The 17,416-nt window shown below is 42.9% G+C and overlaps 2 protein-coding genes across 3 annotated transcripts in view; one reads left to right on the forward strand and one right to left on the reverse strand.

The window, feature by feature from the left end:
- The window catches only part of FIP1L1 (factor interacting with PAPOLA and CPSF1), a gene marked incomplete at its 5' end in the record, with an annotated part of 38,230 nt that extends 26,944 nt beyond the window's left edge, over positions 1 to 11,286 (forward strand). Inside the window, 3 exons of the mRNA XM_010156747.1 lie at positions 3,971 to 4,190; positions 9,821 to 9,958; positions 10,956 to 11,286. Coding sequence (XP_010155049.1) covers positions 3,971 to 4,190; positions 9,821 to 9,958; positions 10,956 to 11,103 — 506 coding nt within the window. The remainder of the gene's footprint in view (positions 1 to 3,970; positions 4,191 to 9,820; positions 9,959 to 10,955) is intronic.
- Positions 11,287 to 12,157: 871 nt separating this feature from the next.
- The window catches only part of LNX1 (ligand of numb-protein X 1, E3 ubiquitin protein ligase), a 67,673-nt gene continuing 62,414 nt past the window's right edge, over positions 12,158 to 17,416 (reverse strand). For both annotated transcript variants that reach the window (XM_010156745.1, XM_010156746.1), the window contains exons 9-10: positions 13,570 to 13,728; positions 12,158 to 12,860 (exon numbers count right to left, since the gene is read on the reverse strand). In XM_010156745.1, coding sequence (XP_010155047.1) covers positions 12,725 to 12,860; positions 13,570 to 13,728 — 295 coding nt within the window. In that variant the 3' untranslated portion in view covers positions 12,158 to 12,724. The remainder of the gene's footprint in view (positions 12,861 to 13,569; positions 13,729 to 17,416) is intronic.

Genomic DNA, 17,416 nt, shown 5'->3' on the forward strand with positions numbered 1-17,416 from the left:
CCGGTTCTGGTGTTACATCATGTTCAGCACAAATCAAACATGGAGATAATGTATCTCCTGAATGTTCCTAAGTCTGTAGAGAGGATATACAAAATAACAGTTTGAATGGCAGGTGATTCTTGGAAGTTGGAGCAGTTTATGGAGTAACAAGCGGTTCTTTGTTGACCTAGATGGGATTGTCATGTCATCTGTTATCAAAGGTTTGCTTTCATGCATGGAAGCTTGTTAAGTTTTCATGAATTCTTGATGTGGGCAACCAGCTGCTTTATGCTGACTACTTTTTTAGCAAGAATTGAACTGTGGTTGCCTAAGTTTTGGCAGAAAAGGTAAAGCTGAGGCAGACAACTAAGATACCCAAGTGACTATTTTGCTGAAGCTTCAGCACCTAAAGCCATGCAGAGTATCAGAAGGAAAGCATTCTTACAGTCATTACTATGTACATTGCTTTTAATATATAGTCTCCAGTTTAGGACTGTTGTCACTTTGGAATCTCTTTTGTGTTAGAATTTGCTCTTCTGGCAGTTGTTGTCAGGGACACAAAAATGTTTCCAAGTTTTATGTTGACCTTCAGAAGTGATGGCATGCTTATGTTGTTACAATACCAATACTCAAAAGATGACTGTCACGGTCATGCCAACACTGAATTTGAACTTCTCCAGCAGGGCTAAAAAAACGTTTGGCTTGTATGGTTATGGAGACCAAGGAGCACCACCTACTCCCATCTCTCTAGTGTATCTGTATTGCGGCAAAAGCTTTCAGATTTGCTGCACAAAGCAGCAAAATCATGGAATGGTTTGGGTTGGAAGGGACCTAAAAGACCATCCAGTTCCAACCCCCCTGCCATGGGCAGGGACACCTTGCACTAGACCAGGTTGCTCTAAGCCTCATCCAGCCTGGCCTTGAACACTTCCAGGGATGGGACATCCACAGCTTCTCTGGGCAACCTGTTCCAGTGCCTCACCACCCTCTATGTGAAGAATTGTCTCTAAACTGTGCCTGTCATGGATTTTTGGATTTGTAGAGGCTCAGTGACATTTTATCACTGTTGTTCATCTCTTACTGAAAGATATTTTCCTGGCCAGCATCCTGCTCTCACAGTCCCTGTCTCACAGCATGATTGCTGGCCAGTATTTTACCAGTGCCTTCTGGGCATCAGAACTTAGGTCCATTGTGAGTTCAGCAGCGTGGTAGGGTACAGATGATCATTGTAAGTAAGAATCACTAAGTATATTTGTTTAAGAGTTGCACTGGATGATAGCACTGAATCTCCAACCCATTGTCAGTCTTGCCAGTCTTTGTGTCATGTCTTTGTCAATATTTTGGGGGAAGACGAGCTTGTGGAATGCATTGCAAAAGCCACCAATCTTGATAAAAGCTCTAGCCTTTCTTCTGCCTGTTCAAGTTGCTAATCATGCTTTGGTGTCTGTCACTGGTAGTCAGGCATGTTTCCCACTGCAAGCCCATTAGGAAGGCTGTGTAGTAAAATAATATGCTTAACTTGTAGCTGTAAGAATATCTGTTTTGTCTGTGTTCTTCCACTGCATCAATGCAGTTTCTTCAATTTGCTCTTAAATCCTTTCACAACTCAGTTCTACCTTTGCCATCAGACCTTTGAATTCTGTTGAGCTGTCAATATGCGGCTCTGCGTTTGGTCTGCCAGTGAAGGACTTGTGTGATTGCTCGCTTCGTTCTCAAGCGATTCGTTCGATTTCTCTCTGCTCTAAATGCTCTTTACATCTTATGAACTTACAAGAAATTTAGCATTATAGAAACAGCTTGAGAGTCAGTATTTTCTGAGGCACAAAGAAGATGCATTAATGGTTTGCCTTACACTGGGACACCATGCAGCTTTACATTTTTAACCCACCTCCAAAACAGGACTTAAGTCTCCAAAACGATTGTTGAAAGCTCCATCTCTTCCTGTTTTAAAAAGAGAATCAGAGTTTAATGTTGGAAGTGTCTTTTTTTGTATAAATTATTAGAATAATCCATGTATAAACACTAGAAGTGACAAATTACTTCATTCAAAGTAGTAAATGCAGAACAGGGATTCATATTAGAAAGTAAGTTTCTTGCATACTGTGCATAATTGCTGGCGAAAATCAAGATAGAAAAATGCACAGAGTATCAAATGACTGGTTTATTTCAGACTATTGGGGTGGAAATTACATATTTCTGTCTGATGAGAATTACTGCAGATGTGAGGGAGTGACCAAAATTTATCGTAGAATTTTATACTACCATTAATAATTGTTCTGTCGAATACATTGAAAGTTAAGTTTACACTTTAGATCAGAATATTCTGGCAGCCAGCCTCTTGTAGACCATACATATGTTGTTGACATAGTGGCAAGTCAAGGAAATTAGCAGTCTTTAAAGTCCAGCTGGTTTTTTTTTTGCTATTTCTGGCTGCTTTCCTTAGAAGAATTTCAGGTTTTGGCAGTAAAATAAACAACATACTATTGTATTAGGGTATTTTTTTCCTGTTAACTCCTCATTTTGTCTGTAGCCCTGAAGTGAAACAGTGTCAAGCATTTTGTTAGAGGCAAAACCTCGTGTAAATGCTTTTTTAAAGAATTATAATGCTTTTCATTGCAAATGTAATTTAACAATGAAGTGTTTTTTCCTGCTCTGCTGCCTGCTCAAAAGGTCTTTTGTATTCCCCCTTGGGACGCTTGGCAAACTGCTGTCTTAAGCTTCTGCCGGAGGTTTCTGGGGCAGGCATAGCCCAGACCTGGCAGGCAAGGCAGTCTGAACCTAGCTGTCGGAGAAGCCACTGGTTCTGTAACTCGACGGCGTCAGACGCAGCATCATCAGTAACGCTCTTGGCATTGTTCAGCGGGTTTTTGTGCTGATCACACTATCAGTGCCTCTTCGTGACACCCAGGAGTCGAGTGAATATTGTTCTCGTGTTACAGATAATGAGGTGGTGCTCAAAACAAACGATTTATTGAAGGCTGTGTTACCACTGGCCAGCAAAGCAGATGAGCAGAAAGTGGGAAGTCCTCTGTACTCCAGGTCCACTAGAGAGAGCTGTTTCCAGTTAAATGCTGCAGCCCTTATTTTTCATTAACAGGATGCATTCACGGGGCTTCTGGAGAGGGAGGGCAGGGCAGAACAACTGGGGCATTAAGACTAGTAGTTATTTATTACACCGGCGTTGGCAGAAAGCAAGAGAGAAGCACGTCCCTCCTCTCTTCCCAATGCTGGCTACCCAAAAAATTAGGAGGTGGTGTTGTGACTTCCTCCTAACTTAACATAATATCTTTTAGATTAAGGTAATATCCTTAGTTTTCTGAAACTATTATATTTTAGTGGTAATAGGGCTCATGCTGAGTATGCATTAGAAATGGTATCTTACAAAGCGTAAGTTATTTCTTCTTCCCTCACAGTGAATTTATGGAATTTATTTCTAAAGCTGCTGTTACATCTATAATCAGAAAAGTATGGCAAAGCACAGTATAGAATATAAATTAATGAGTGAGAATTCCATAACTAACACATTTTAAGTACAAGGATTTTAAGGGACAAAACAAAAATATTAGCATCTACATACAAAATTGGAAGCATCCTTTTCCCTTGTTCTTCTGAACTCTACTTGCAGAGCCACTGAGTTTCAAAGGCAGTTTTTTTGTTCCCCCCAAAGCCGCTTGACCACATAAAATCAGATTACTTCAGCAAATCTTTGCACGCTTTTTTTTTTCCCCCAAAGGATTTAAACAGTCTTAGAGGTGTCTGTCCTGGTTCTGTATGTCTTCATAACGAGTATTTAAATGAGTGCCAAAAGCCTCTGTTGGCATCGTGGAAAAAATGAAGAGTTTGCTGAGAATTAACTTATGTGAAAGGGGAAGATTAAAAAATGTCATTGGAGGAGGCTGGCAAACGTCCGTGTTTTCATGCATAAGTAGTACTGCAGTTTTCACATGGTGTCTGGTGGTGTTCTTTCTAATACCCGCGTCTTTTTCTTTAGTCACCTTTCCGCACCTTGCAGGTTCTGCTCCTTCGTGGCCTAGCCTTATGGACACCAGCAAACAGTGGGATTACTATGCACGAAGAGACAAGGATAGGGAACGTGACAGAGAGCGATCCCGAGATCGGGATCGCGACCGGGAGCGAGACAGAGATCGAGAACGTACCAGAGACAGGGAAAGGGACCGAGATCACAGCCCAACTCCAAGTGTGTTCAACAGGTGAGTGCAATGTCTTAAGCACGCTGTGACTCTGCTCAGCGCCCTGTGTCTGTGTTAAATAGTGCGCTGCAACATTAACATTCAGTGTTCAGCTGTATTCCGAAGAGCTAGAGGGTGGGGCTTCCTCCCCTTCCTCCTTTTTCTCTTGGAAATGATAATGCAGTTTCTAAATGTAAAACAGAAGTGTAAAAAGGACAGTATACCTCAAAACTGGTCATAGTGCCTTACAGGTTTAAGGTGTGGTTTAAGCCCTGTGTGTGAGTGGGATACCCAGCTCTCCTTGACATCAGTAGTTCTAGAAAAATCTGTAAAGTACTAAATGAACCTTAGGTGCCAACTCAGTGCTAAGAGCAATGTGGTGCAGCATTTGACCTTAATTAATGGTGGTGTTAGCTGCTGAAATTGTTAGTTTGGTCATTAGCACTGCCTGGGTAATAATCTGCCCTCTCTTTTTTAAAAACTATTATTTCAAGGGCAAGAACTCTTTTTTATTTTTAGGCAGATGGTGAAAATAATGGCAGGTAACTTTATTATTGCTTTTTTATAAAAAAAGAAAAGAAAAAATGCTGCAACCGTTCTGTGGTTCATGTGCTCAAGTATAAAACATCTAATGCTGCGCTCGCTATGGTTCCCTAGAGCAGAGGTCTTGGCTTGCCAGATGTAGCTAAATTTGCTGTGCTCGATAGTTGCAAATCGTTTTGGGGTAAACGTCCTGACGCTTTTCTCGGTGGTTTTTGTTAAGTTTCAATTTTTGCAGAATATATGTGTTAGCCGTAGGCGGATTGTTTTTACCATTGGTTTTCTGCTGTGGGGAGTGAGAGCACCCGGCGTCTACAGGACTTCGGTTGAGGGGTGACAGTTTTTGCAGGATGACTGTTAGACCCAAACTGGGTGCAGGATAGGGGATTTTCCGCGTACACTGATGTGGCGATGTCCTCTCCCCTGTGCGTGTGCGGTGTCCCGGGGTCACTTTCTGAGAACACAAGACCAATCTCAACATCTGTTTCTCAGTCAGCTTGATTGAAGGCCAGAAAGAAGCCTGGTCATTCAAGGGTGCTTGAAATGAACCTTAATAGCTTCCAGGCCTCGAGAAATCTCTGTGCTGCTGCCAGAGTTATCTGTAGAGGAGGGGGAAGAGCAGACTTCAGCTTTTTTTATGTGACTAAATTATCCACCATCTGTAGCAAAGCTGTTGCCACATGGCTGTGTAAGAAAACAGGAGGCCCTTAACTAGTGTACGTTGGTTTGCGAGTCGCAGAGAAGGTGGGAGGGGCCTGTGACAGAACATGCAGACATAATTTATTTGAAAAAGGTTTATTTTCAATTCTGTGCACTTAAGAAAATAAAATGAAACCAACTATGAGGAGGAGAATGTGAACTATTTTACAGACTGCACAGATGCATTACTTTTATTTAAATTCCCTTTATTTAAACTTTTGTTCAAGCAACCCTGTGGTGGGATTTGGAGTAAGCATCATCTTCAGCTCTTTGCTGCTCAGAAATTACTGCTTTTGATGTTTTTAACAGTTCTTTTCTGGATAAATAGCCTGTACCTGTGCTATAGCATTTCTTAGAATTGTAAGAAAATGGGAATTATTTTGATTCTATTAATATAACCAAAATGTGTTCTAAAAATGACCCTTCAGCTGTCTTCATAGTCTGTTCTACCTTTACCTGTCTGTCCTCAAATGAAATTGTGCATTTTTGCAATATGTCTCACTCTGTCCCCCTGAGAAGATGTTACTCTTTTTGGACTGTTGTGCCTTCTGCGAGGACTGTTTTCTTTTTTTTTTTTTTTTTGTTTTGATAGTTTCAAGTCAATTAGTTACCACTAAAAATGTAAACTTTGGAATTTGATTGATACCTTACCATTTTGCGGTTCCCCCTCAGCAATTTGAAATACAAAACCAAAACCCAACAACTCTATTTCTAAAGTCCTGGAACCCAGCAATCCCATGCAGCAGAGCAGATGAGTGCCGTGGAGGTCTGACAAGGTGGTTAGCAGGGCTAAGATGATGGAGATCATTTAGCTTGGAAGGAGAAGGATGAGGAGGGTTCTTTAAGGCTATTTTCAACTACCTAGGGGGTGGTTGTAGAGAAGACAGAGCCACTTTGTCAAGGTGCACAGAGAAAGGACAAGAGACTTAGTTAAAAATCACAGCAAGGGAAATTCCAATTACATACAGGGCATGGAGGGGAGGGAACAATCATAAAAAGAGTGATCAGTTGGTAATACAGGTTGCAGAGAGAGATCATAGAACCTCCGGTCTTGGGGATACTCAAAAATGGACTAAACAAGGCTCTGAGCAACCTGACCAGACTTCTGAGTTAGCCCTGTGTTGAGGAGAGGTTAGCCCAAGTGACCTCCACCAGTCCCTTCCAGGGTACAGGTAACTACAGATCCTGTTCCACAGGTCAAAGGTTGTCGTGCTCTCAGGGCTGTCCCTGGAAGGCTTTGATAGCTGTAACGTGAGCCCAGATGCAGCGTGGGGAGATCATGGGTGTGACATTGAGTGCATGGCATTTATTCCTGTTCCTGAAAGCTCCCGACATCCTGGACTTGGCAAACTGATTCTTTGCTTTACTTATAGAACGGTTGTTTGTTTTCAGACACACGTACAAGCTGTCATGGTTCCTTGGTAGTTTGCCAAAATAAGGTTTAAAAGGAGTATCAGTAATATTTTTAATCTTTTCTAGAGTGGTTTAAAATAGTCGTGTAACAGAGCAAATGCAGGCTGTGGGTCAACACTGAAGGTTTTGAAGCTCAGCTTTGAAACCCAAGACATAAGTCTGCGAGTAGCCATCGGATTTCTTAGGGCAAGCTCACCAGAAGGCAGGGTTAGACATTCAAATTTTAACTTTTTAAGTTGGTCATCAAAATGTTAATTTTGGGAAGTAATATTGGATACTGCATTCACCTCTGGGGCCCCCACCATAAGAGGGACATGGACCTGTTGGAGCGAGTCCAGAGGAGGCCACGAAGATGCTCAGAGGGCGGGAGCCCCTCTGCTATGGGTACAGGCTGAGAGAGTTGGGCTTGTTCAGCCTGGAGAAGAGAAGGCGCCGGGGAGACCTTATTGCCCCTTCCAGTGCCTGAAGGGGCTACAAGGAAGCTGGGGGGGACTTTTTACAAGGGCCTGTAGTGACAGGACAAGGGCTAACGGGTTTAAATTGAAAGTGGGGAGGTTTAGATTGGATATCAGGAAGAAGTTCTTCCCAGAGAGGGTGGTGAGGCACTGGAACAGGTTGGCCAGAGATGTTGTGGATGCCCCATCCCTGGAAGTGTTCAAGGCCAGGCTGGATGAGGCTTTGAGCAACCTGGTCTAGTGGAAGGTGTCCCTGCCCATGGCAGGGGGGCTGGAACTGGATGGTCTTTAAGGTCCCTTCCAACCCAAACCATTCTGTGATTCTATGATTCTATGTTGGGAGCAACCTGTAGTTGAATTGCTTCTACCTTTTTCTATCCCTGCAAGCTTGCAAAACTGTAAGGCTCCTAAAATTGTGCTGACTAGTGGCACACAGCAAGGTGTGTTAGTATAGGAATCCCACATCTAACAAAAAATTTCAGTTGTTATTCAAATCAGACTTTATGTTTGATTATAACTTCTGGCAGATTTCAGAACCTAATTTTAATTTTTAACATTGTAGATTTTATTTTTTTAATATTCTAAAACTGAGCTTTTTAAATATTCCCACATCTAACAAAAAATTTTAGTTGTTATTCAAATCAGACTTTATGTTTGATTATAACTTCTGGCAGATTTCAGAACCTAATTTTAATTTTTAACATTGTAGATTTTATTTTTTTAATATTCTAAAACTGAGCTTTTTAACTAGACTTCACCAGGCACCTGATCTAAATATGGTGCTGCTTTGTTACACCCCAAATTAAGACGCGCCTCAAACGCAGATCGAATGGAGACTGTCCTTCTGAACTGCAAAGCTAACGGCTGTGCAAGCTAGGCTGGTCTTCTCTTCAGCATGACTTGTCTTAGAAACTTCAGTTGGTATCAGCCTTCATCTTTGTGTGTTGTAAATGTCTCCCCTCGACTTCCCTCCTTCCCCCGACCGTAGAGTAGAAGCGGGAGGGTTTTACCTCCACGTTCGCCTGTAGCAGTACAGGCACTAAGCACTGCAGTCGTATTACTCGGTGACAAGACATAACGTTGAGTTCTTTAGTAATAGCATTAGTTTTCCTGATTCTGATGTGTGAGTATTTGTACTGTCCCTTAGAAAATCAGGATTTTCTTTGGTGCGTTTGATGCTTCTCTGCAGTGTCTTAAATCACTAATTTTTGAAATTTGCTTCGTGATAGGACCATGCAGAGTTTCATAGAAAGACTAATGCTGTGCCTCAGGCATTCCCCCTTCCTGCTCTACGTGCGTAGCTGTCGTAAGCAGTAATGTGATGTCTTTGCTTGGGAAATGGCCACAGGATCCAAGTTACAGCAGCTAAAATTGTTTTGATCTAAGTTCTCACTGCTCTGGGACATGAGAAATCTCTTTAGGCTTGAGCTGTTCTTGCCTAATCTGTCTGATGTGTTGCTGTCAGGGACCTCAGGAGGAGACTGTCTTTCATGGTAAATATTGGGAAAGAGGGAGAGCGTGAAGCACTTGGCTGTTGTCAGCTCAGTAGTATCATCTAAACTGTTACCTGTTTGAAGGGCCGATCAGAAAGCCTGGACACATGGTGCCTTTCTTCAGGACTTGGTCGGGGTCTTCCAGCCTGTGGTTACAAAGGCTTCATGTGATACGTATATAGTTACAGTAAATTCATTTGTATTGAAGTCTCGTTGTTAAATGATGCTGGACACTACATCTGGGTAGGATTTTCTGGGTAGAGAAACGGCAAAACGAGCACATGCCTTTTTCAGCTATGGTAATGTTGCATTTGGTACACTATACATCTTGCTCTTGCTTGAATGTCACTGAACTCTTAGAACTGCCGTTTTCATCAAGTCAAAATAGAAAAATACATTCTTAAGTAAAGCCTTTGAATTCTTGTATAGCTTGCAATATTGGGGAGTTTTTACCAGCATTGTGGCAGGGTGGCACTCATGGTAATCCAAGACAGGAGTGGGAAGGTGAGATAACATTGGCACTGGAGAAGTAATTTTAAAAGCAACCCAAAACACTGAGTATATTTTACTCTCAGTCTTTTTGCTGCACCTACTTTTTCTTTCTTGAACCTGATGTAAGGAAATAGATGAACTGTACCAAAAATGTATTTTAATTTACCCAAGTGGTGTAATAGTTAAAAAGTGCTGATAGGTGTTGAGCGTTACACACACTCATCTGGAAACATCACTGAAGTGTATGGATTGTGCTTCGTTTGCAGCTGGATACAGATTTAAGCTAACTGCTTGATAACTCCTGCATAAACTTAAGGTGACAGACACTGTTGTATTCTTTTCTCCTTCCATTTTAACTGAACAGTCCCCTTTCAAATTTGCATTCACCACTGAAGTAGTGTGTGAGGTGAAGAGCTTTGGTGTCCTTTAGCATACGTTGTGGGTCTCGTTTAGAGACCCAGAAGCAACATTTATCTTGAGTGTGTGTAAGAATTTATTTTTTTAAAATATCTAGACTGCTTGGTGTTACTGTCCTGAAAATATTTTCTTTTTTAATCAGTGATGAAGAACGATACAGGTACAGAGACTACGCAGAAAGAGGCTATGACCGTCATCGAACAAGTAGAGAGAAAGAAGACCGACACAGAGACAGGAGGCACAGGGAGAAAGAAGACACCAGACACAAGTCATCTCGAAGGTTTGACTTTTTTTAATAGGATATGAAAGAGTTGACCAGTTTAAAAAAATAAACTTTTAAAAGAACCCCAAACATACTGGAGCTTTGTGGGAAGACTGTAAACACTTAGCTGTACTACTTGGAACAAGTCTGCCATATACAAGGTGGACAGACAAAATGCAATGTGGGCCCTGTTAACTTCATATTGAATGATGTATGCGACAGTTTTACAGAGTGAACAGAAATTATGAATCTGGGGAAAGAAGGGTAAAAATGTTGGGTCAGAAAGAGGTGGAGCGAAAGTGATAATCAATCAGCAGCATTAACGTAGGAACTCAGCAGCAATTCTTAGTGAGTAAAGTAACCCTCCTGGGTTCCACTTGATGGAAATTGTTCAGTTGGATCCTTTTAAAGTTCAAGTCCAGAGAAGGGTGCCCATAAAAACGTTAAGCCATTAAGGGATGTCAGTATGGGCATGACGTTATTCGAAGTATTGTACAGGATGGATGTACCATTGCAGCATTAACGTAGGAACTCAGCAGCAATTCTTAGTGAGTAAAGTAACCCTCCTGGGTTCCACTTGATGGAAATTGTTCAGTTGGATCCTTTTAAAGTTCAAGTCCAGAGAAGGGTGCCCATAAAAACGTTAAGCCATTAAGGGATGTCAGTATGGGCATGACGTTATTCGAAGTATTGTACAGGATGGATGTACCATTCCATGAAAAAGTTAGAAATAAAGTTCAAGTCCAGAGAAGGGTGTCCATAAAAACGTTAAGCCATTAAAGGATGTCAGTATGGGCACGACGTTATTCAAAATATTGTACAGGATGGATGTACCATTCCATGAAAAATTCAGTTTGACGCTGACATGACATCCAAGTACAGTATGGGTTGGAACAGGAGCAGGTGCCAGTTTTCAAATACGTATGCCAAGGCTGGGTTTTTGGTATTCTGCAATTAAATGGGGCCTGAAGTGTCACGCAATTGTTTAAGGTATTTTCTCTCCCTCTTTATTCAGTAACAGCAGACGCCGTCATGACAGCGAGGAAGGGGACAGCCACAGAAGGCACAAACACAAAAAATCCAAAAGAAGCAAAGAAGGAAAAGAAGCCAGCGGTGAACCTGCTCCTGAACAGGAAAACACTGAAGCTGCCCCTGTGGAATAGGCTTGTGTGGTTTTTTTTTTTTTTACCTGCATATATATTAGTGCCAGAAATAGATTACTATAAATCTTATTTTTCTGGGTATTAAAATAATTTGTTCTTAATCTTGTCTGTTAGTTTGAAATCAAAGGTTACTTTGGGTTTTTTTTTTTTTGAAAATAAAAGACTGAATTTTTCATGTTAAGATTCCTGGACTGACTTTGTCTTTTAAGAAACGGTGAGAAAACATCTCGCAGCTAGAGGCTTGTGCTCTTACAGTATACATAGGGCTTAAATGCTCCGTGTTAGATTGTCTCCTTTTTCTCATAAGCCAGCGCAAAAGTCATCCTTGGGCTGACTTGAGAAACAGCGTGCATTCACGTTATTATATACCAACATCTGGAACAGCGTAGGTTCAGTGTAGCTTTTGGAATTCATATCTGAAAAGGTCATCCCTTACTACAGGGACAGGCAGGAATTGTAGACTCTTCAGGAGCCTTGAACGAAGGTGAAATGAGAAAAAATTAGGCAAAAATTGGGAAAGGTGCTGATTGTTCCTAGTCTGATGGAACACTGAGTGCGGTGACCGTACACGTGGCAGTTACATCTGGTTTGTGTGGGCGCATACGGGTGAATGAAGCTGCATAATCATCCCTGCTGCTTTTCAGTGGCTTAAGAGAAAGTTCATTTGAGTCTTTGTTCTAGGGGAACAGATGTCCTTAACATGATAAAAAGATTAACAAACATATCCTCTTCCCAGTGCTAGCTTACGTGGAAAAAATAAGACTTTGGAACATGGGTAATTTGCAGAGAAAGGCAAAGAACTGAAGAGAAAATGTGAGACCATCATCGCTTTCAGATTTACTCCATCCAGGACAGGGTCAAGTGCGGTGGGCAGAAATGGCACTGCCCTTTCAAGGTGCTGTTGGGAAGACAGAGTCGATGGTATTAGGGTGCAGGATACTTCCTTGAAAACAGTGATTCAGTGTAAAATTCCTAGATGTGACAGTATTAATCGAAACAAACAAGGGAAATGAGGCCATTCGGTTTGGGGTGAAAATAACATCTGTACAAGTACACAGTTACAGTTATTTTTAATTATTTTAGAAATTTAATTCACAGTTTTACAGACTAACAAACAGTACTTGAAAGTCTTGAAAATACCAGCTTCATGCTGACCATGAAAAGGTACACGTAATCAAAGTGCTATTCACGTGTTGGATAAAAACCTTCACCTGATTTTTGCAACTAGAAAAATTGCAAGAAATTTTTTTTCCATAAGTTACTCAAGGATTTCTTTCTGTAAATCAAAATAAAGTGGGTGAGCAGGAGCTGCTGCTCCTTACATTTCAATATTATAATAATGCATTAAATATTTATATATAAAAAACCCAACAAAAAACCCTTGAAAACACGGGGGAGGAAAGACTCAAGTCTGTAGCTCACATCACTGAAGCGATTTTCTGACATGTGTCCCTGCTTTACCTAAACTTGACTTTTCTTGACATGCAGGTTGAAATTTCACAAACCTTTTCCTTATAAACACATACTTGACACCCCAAAAAAATGAAGACTGATGTTCCTTTGCTTTTGGGGTTTTTTTCCTGTGTTAAGTTACTTGTCATACTCTCCACGATGACTTGTTTTATAAAAAAGTGCCAGGCCAGGACACAATTGTGAGAGTAATTTTGCCTTTCAGTTCTTTGAGCATCCTTGCCAAGCAGACATGCATCATTCCCGATGTGTTCCTGCCGTTGACAGCGAGGAGGATGTCACCACATCTGAAAAAAAAAACAAAGGCAGAGAGAGAACGATTAAAGAAGGTGACTTCTTCAACATGTGCAAGTGCCAAAGCGCGTCCTTAGGCTGGGAGGACGGGGTAGGAATGGGTAGTGCTGTTCCTTCCCTGGCTGACCGCTCTTGGTGAGTGAGGGAATGAAGTGGGTGAAAATACTTCACTTTCTTTTCCTTACAATTTTATAATTAATTAGGCGTATTAGAAGGAAAATAGGATATAGTTCTCTCAGGTGGGAATGATGTGTGTTCTGAACACACTGTGTTTTAAGGTATACTCAATCGATTTCAGTTTGCTCCATAATCTTGCATTTACTCCCTTAAATCGTGTTGGTGTTGGCAGGGAAGGCGGTTGGTTGGTCGGGTTTTTCTGAGCTGGGGATGTGGGGAAGCGTCTCCGTGCTGGCAGGCTTTGTGCAGCTACCCCAGAGCCCAGACTGACTTATCTTTATGCTTCCTCACGTGTCACTGATTGCTAGACAGCTGAAAATACTCCGCTACGAAGGCAAATCTAAAAGTTCGGGGCACTTAGGTGTCATTTCCACATCTGCCAGACTTAGCTCTGTATCAATGAGCCCTTTATTTTTTTTTTCATCCCCGACACTGTCTTCATGAAAACTTGTTTTTAAAAAAAACCCCACAAATTAACTAGATGAAAGACTGAACCGTCCAGTGAAACGTCGCGTTTAGCTTTACCGAATTCTGCCGTCGTTATATGCTGGTGTTCCTGCCACAACGGATTTGATAAAGAATGGTTTGTTCCCGGCGTGTTCTTCGTAACCTCCTACGATGCTGAAGCCCAGACTTCCAGATGTATTTCTTCGTAATACGATTTCTTTGCAGCTGTACAAATACCTGAAAACGAACCGGTCTAATTAAATGTCGTATGGTTAATATTGATTCTTACGACGTGGATTTTAGGTTATTAAGTTATTTTAGGTTATTTTTAGGATAACCAGTTATCCTAAAAGTGAAATTACAAGGTGGGGGTCAAAATACTAAATCAGCTCTTTCCTGGGGTAAGAATTAATGCAAGTGATCCTGTTGCGATTGGAAGTGATGGAGAAACACACTTAACTGAGACGGTGTTTTGTATTTGAATCATTCCATCATTCCAGAGGCTATTTCATAGCCTGGGGATTTATCTTCTGGGTAGGAGCCCGTGGGTGATGAACTCTGTCCAAAGCAGTCGGGCACTGAACCACTGCCGCGCATGTCAAAGCTAAGAAACTTCGAGGCCGATGAAACGAGCCAGAATTCCAAAAATGAGAGAGATGACGCAAAGTGAACCAGCGGAAGGAGGGATCCTGAGCTTTTCGTGTCAGCAAGGTGGTGAGGCGCAGCACGGAAGGCGAGAGAGGCCTATCCATGCCCGTTGGTGCTTTGGGAAGAAGGTAGCTTGTCCTCGCTACGCCACCACAGTGTTTTATGGTGAGAGCGCTGAAATCTGCCTCTCCCTCTGCCTCTTAAATTCATTTATCATACTCCAAGTTATGCTGAGTCAAGCATTAGCTGAAACAACGGGAAAGTGAGAGCAGAAAGGTCATCAGACTCCAACCAGTTGCCTGTTGCCCGGGGCACGTTAATAACCTGAATACCTGCTTGCTTAAGGAAAAACAGAACCACCCAGATTCGTTTCATTCGCTACAGAAGAACCGAAATCTCTGTGCTTGGTGCTTAACCCACTCATCATTCTCCGTGTACGCAGGAGTGAGGGAAGAGCCTGAAAATCCCTTCCCTATTCCCAATCCGAAGCAGCTGCTACAGGCTCTCTAGGTTTAAGAAACAGCTGACGCTTCTGTAGAAAAAGAACTAATTTCATTTTAAAGACCAATGCATCTAGCTTTTTTTGAAACATTTATTGCTCAAATAATGCTCTTGCTGCATTTCACAGCAGGATTTTATGGTAATACTAGATTAGTCCCTCGGGACCTACAAATATTCACCTGCTGCCAGGGTGGTAGGTATATAATATTTGCACAAGAACTCACTGGCTGCTAATGTAAGAAACAGGTGATGCCTGGTTCTTTCCCCGGCAGCCAGCCGTTATTACTTTACCATCTGTGGGCTTCTCCAACGTGCAAAATCACTTAAACCCTCTCTGTTTGATGGTACTTATCAAGGTCATGACCAAGCGATGCCAGGATTCAGCTGTTAGGGCTATCACCTAGTACTGATTTGGGGCAGGTGGGGGGCAGGGGGTCTCTCTGCCCAGCGCTGCCTTACGGAGGACGTTGCTGAAGTTGAAAGGTGATGGGCTAAATCCTAATGCCTTAGGAAAGAAATGGCTGAGCAGGTGAAGGCACGGGAAGAAAACGCAGTGGAGACAAGCAAGGCTTACGTGTGTCTGCGCATACAGTCTGTAAGGTTATCAGTTACACCGCCTCATCAGTCCGCAACGCAGAAATAGAATCATAGAATCACAGAATCACAGAATGGTTTGGGTTGGAAGGGGCCTTAAAGACCATCCAGTTCCAACTCCCCTGCCATGGGCAGGGACACCTTCCACTAGACCAGGTTGCTCCAAGCCACATCCAGCCTGGCCTTGGACACTTCCAGGGATGGGGCATCCACAGCTTCTCTGGGCAACCTGTTCCAGTGCCTAACCACCCTCTGCGGGAAGAATTTCTTCCTGATATCTAATCTAAACCTCCCTGTTTCCAATTTGTACCCATTACCCCTTGTCCTGTCACTACAGGCCCTTGTAAATAGCACACGCTTTGACACCAAACACCTAAATTTAAGTACAATACACACAGCTTACAGCATTAGGATTGTTCTCTCTGCCAGAGCAGAGGAAACCCACGGGAAGCAAGAAGCAGCAGAGAGAAACTGCTCTGTCCTGACTCCAAGCCCCTGCACTGCCCGTCACCTCATGGTGTGTCCGCTGCGACAAGGCAGTGGAGACTGGGAAGGCGGAAGGAGAGGTGCTGGAGCAAAGGTGAGCATGTGAAAGGGGGAGGAAAGGGGTTTTCCAACGCGCTTACATGTCTGTCCCCTTCGGTTCCCAATACCCAAATTCATAATTAAGTGTTTAAGTCAAATTCCCCAAGATGGTTTTGCCCTCAAGAGTAATTGGTGAGCGATTTCTCTGTCTTTACTCTGCCCCATGAGTTTTCTCACTCTTGTTCTTCCCGTTTTCTCTCGTTCTGCTGGGGGTGTGGGGCTGGGGGTGTGCTGGGTGCAGGCTGGGTCCACCCCATCACTTTGGCCGTAGCTAGAGCTTGGCTCTTGACAGAACAGGAGTGGCTAGGTGGGTGTAAACATGGCGGTGCGCCATCCATCAGCTCTGCATTAATGCTGTCAGAAGCAGGGAAGGGCCGGGGGGAGGCTGGCGTACGCAAATCTGAGCTACGTATAGTGCTGCTACTGCCTGCTCCAAGGAGTTCAGCCCGGAGCAGAGATGCCTGCTCTGCCTGAGCAAAGAGGAGCCCGGAGCAGAGATGCCTGCTCTGCCTGAGCAAAGAGCAGCCCGGAGGGGAGATGCCTGCTTTGCCTGAGCAAAGAGCAGCCCAGAGGGAAACAGTTTGTTCGGGTCTGGTTACGGCTGTGTAGGAATAAAGACGAGCTAGGAAGCTGCACAGAGGGAAAATGAAATAAGTACTTGCGTCATCCGAAGATGCTTAGTGTGTTTGAGTCGATTACTTCCCTGCGGTACAAAAGCCCCAGCCTGTGTGTTTTGACCCACTTAAAGCACCATAATCCACAAAACTGCAACCAGTCCAAGGAGAAGTCTTCTGCCTCGGAAGAGAGCAGCTCACAGTCTTCTGCCTTGATCTGTGAATACACCAAAAGCTGGGGACAAGGAGTAATTTATGTGTGAACATGCCTCAGGTTCACGACTTGAGGATAAACGGTGTCTAGATGCAGGGTCCTACTGTAAGAAATACTACAACCGAGCATCGGTTACTGATGCAAGAGGAATTCAAAAGCGCCCCTTTTCAAATAGTTAAGTGTACAATTCCCTGCTGCTTTTTGCAAAGCCTGAGTAGCCTTGTGCTCTGGGAATCAAACCAGCCTGACTTCGGGAAGACGTCAGCAGTAACAGGTATGAAAAGCGTGACTCCTGTCCCCTTACAGGAGATGACTGGCAGTGGAGTACAGTCATATTTGAAAACTACTCCCATCAGAGCCCTGCAGCCTGCCTGGAGTTCATTTGGGGGAGTTTCTGTCCTCGTTCTGCATCTTATGTCCAGTTCCTGCAGAACGACTTTGGCCACCTCCTGTCCTTCTCATCTCACTTTGCAGATGAAGAAAAGCACTCGTGTGAAGTACTAATGTTTGTAAATGTTATGACAGGATGATCCATTAAGTATTTTTAAGCGCTAGCTGTGGGAAGGAAACGTGAGGAGAGCAAAGAAAGGAGAACAAGAATAGAAGAAACATCACGGGGCTGGGGAAATGCTTTTCACCAGCTGTTCCGCGTTATTTGCTTCGTGCATGCTTCACAACAACATTTCCCTCCAACAGTATAGGAGAACTGCCTTCCTCAACAACAAACAATTAAATTAGCTACCCTGAAAGAAGTCTTTGGGCAGGAATG

This window comes from Eurypyga helias, unplaced genomic scaffold (assembly GCF_000690775.1).
Source record: "Eurypyga helias isolate BGI_N326 unplaced genomic scaffold, ASM69077v1 scaffold10628, whole genome shotgun sequence".
Taxonomy (NCBI): Eukaryota; Metazoa; Chordata; class Aves; order Eurypygiformes; family Eurypygidae; genus Eurypyga; species Eurypyga helias.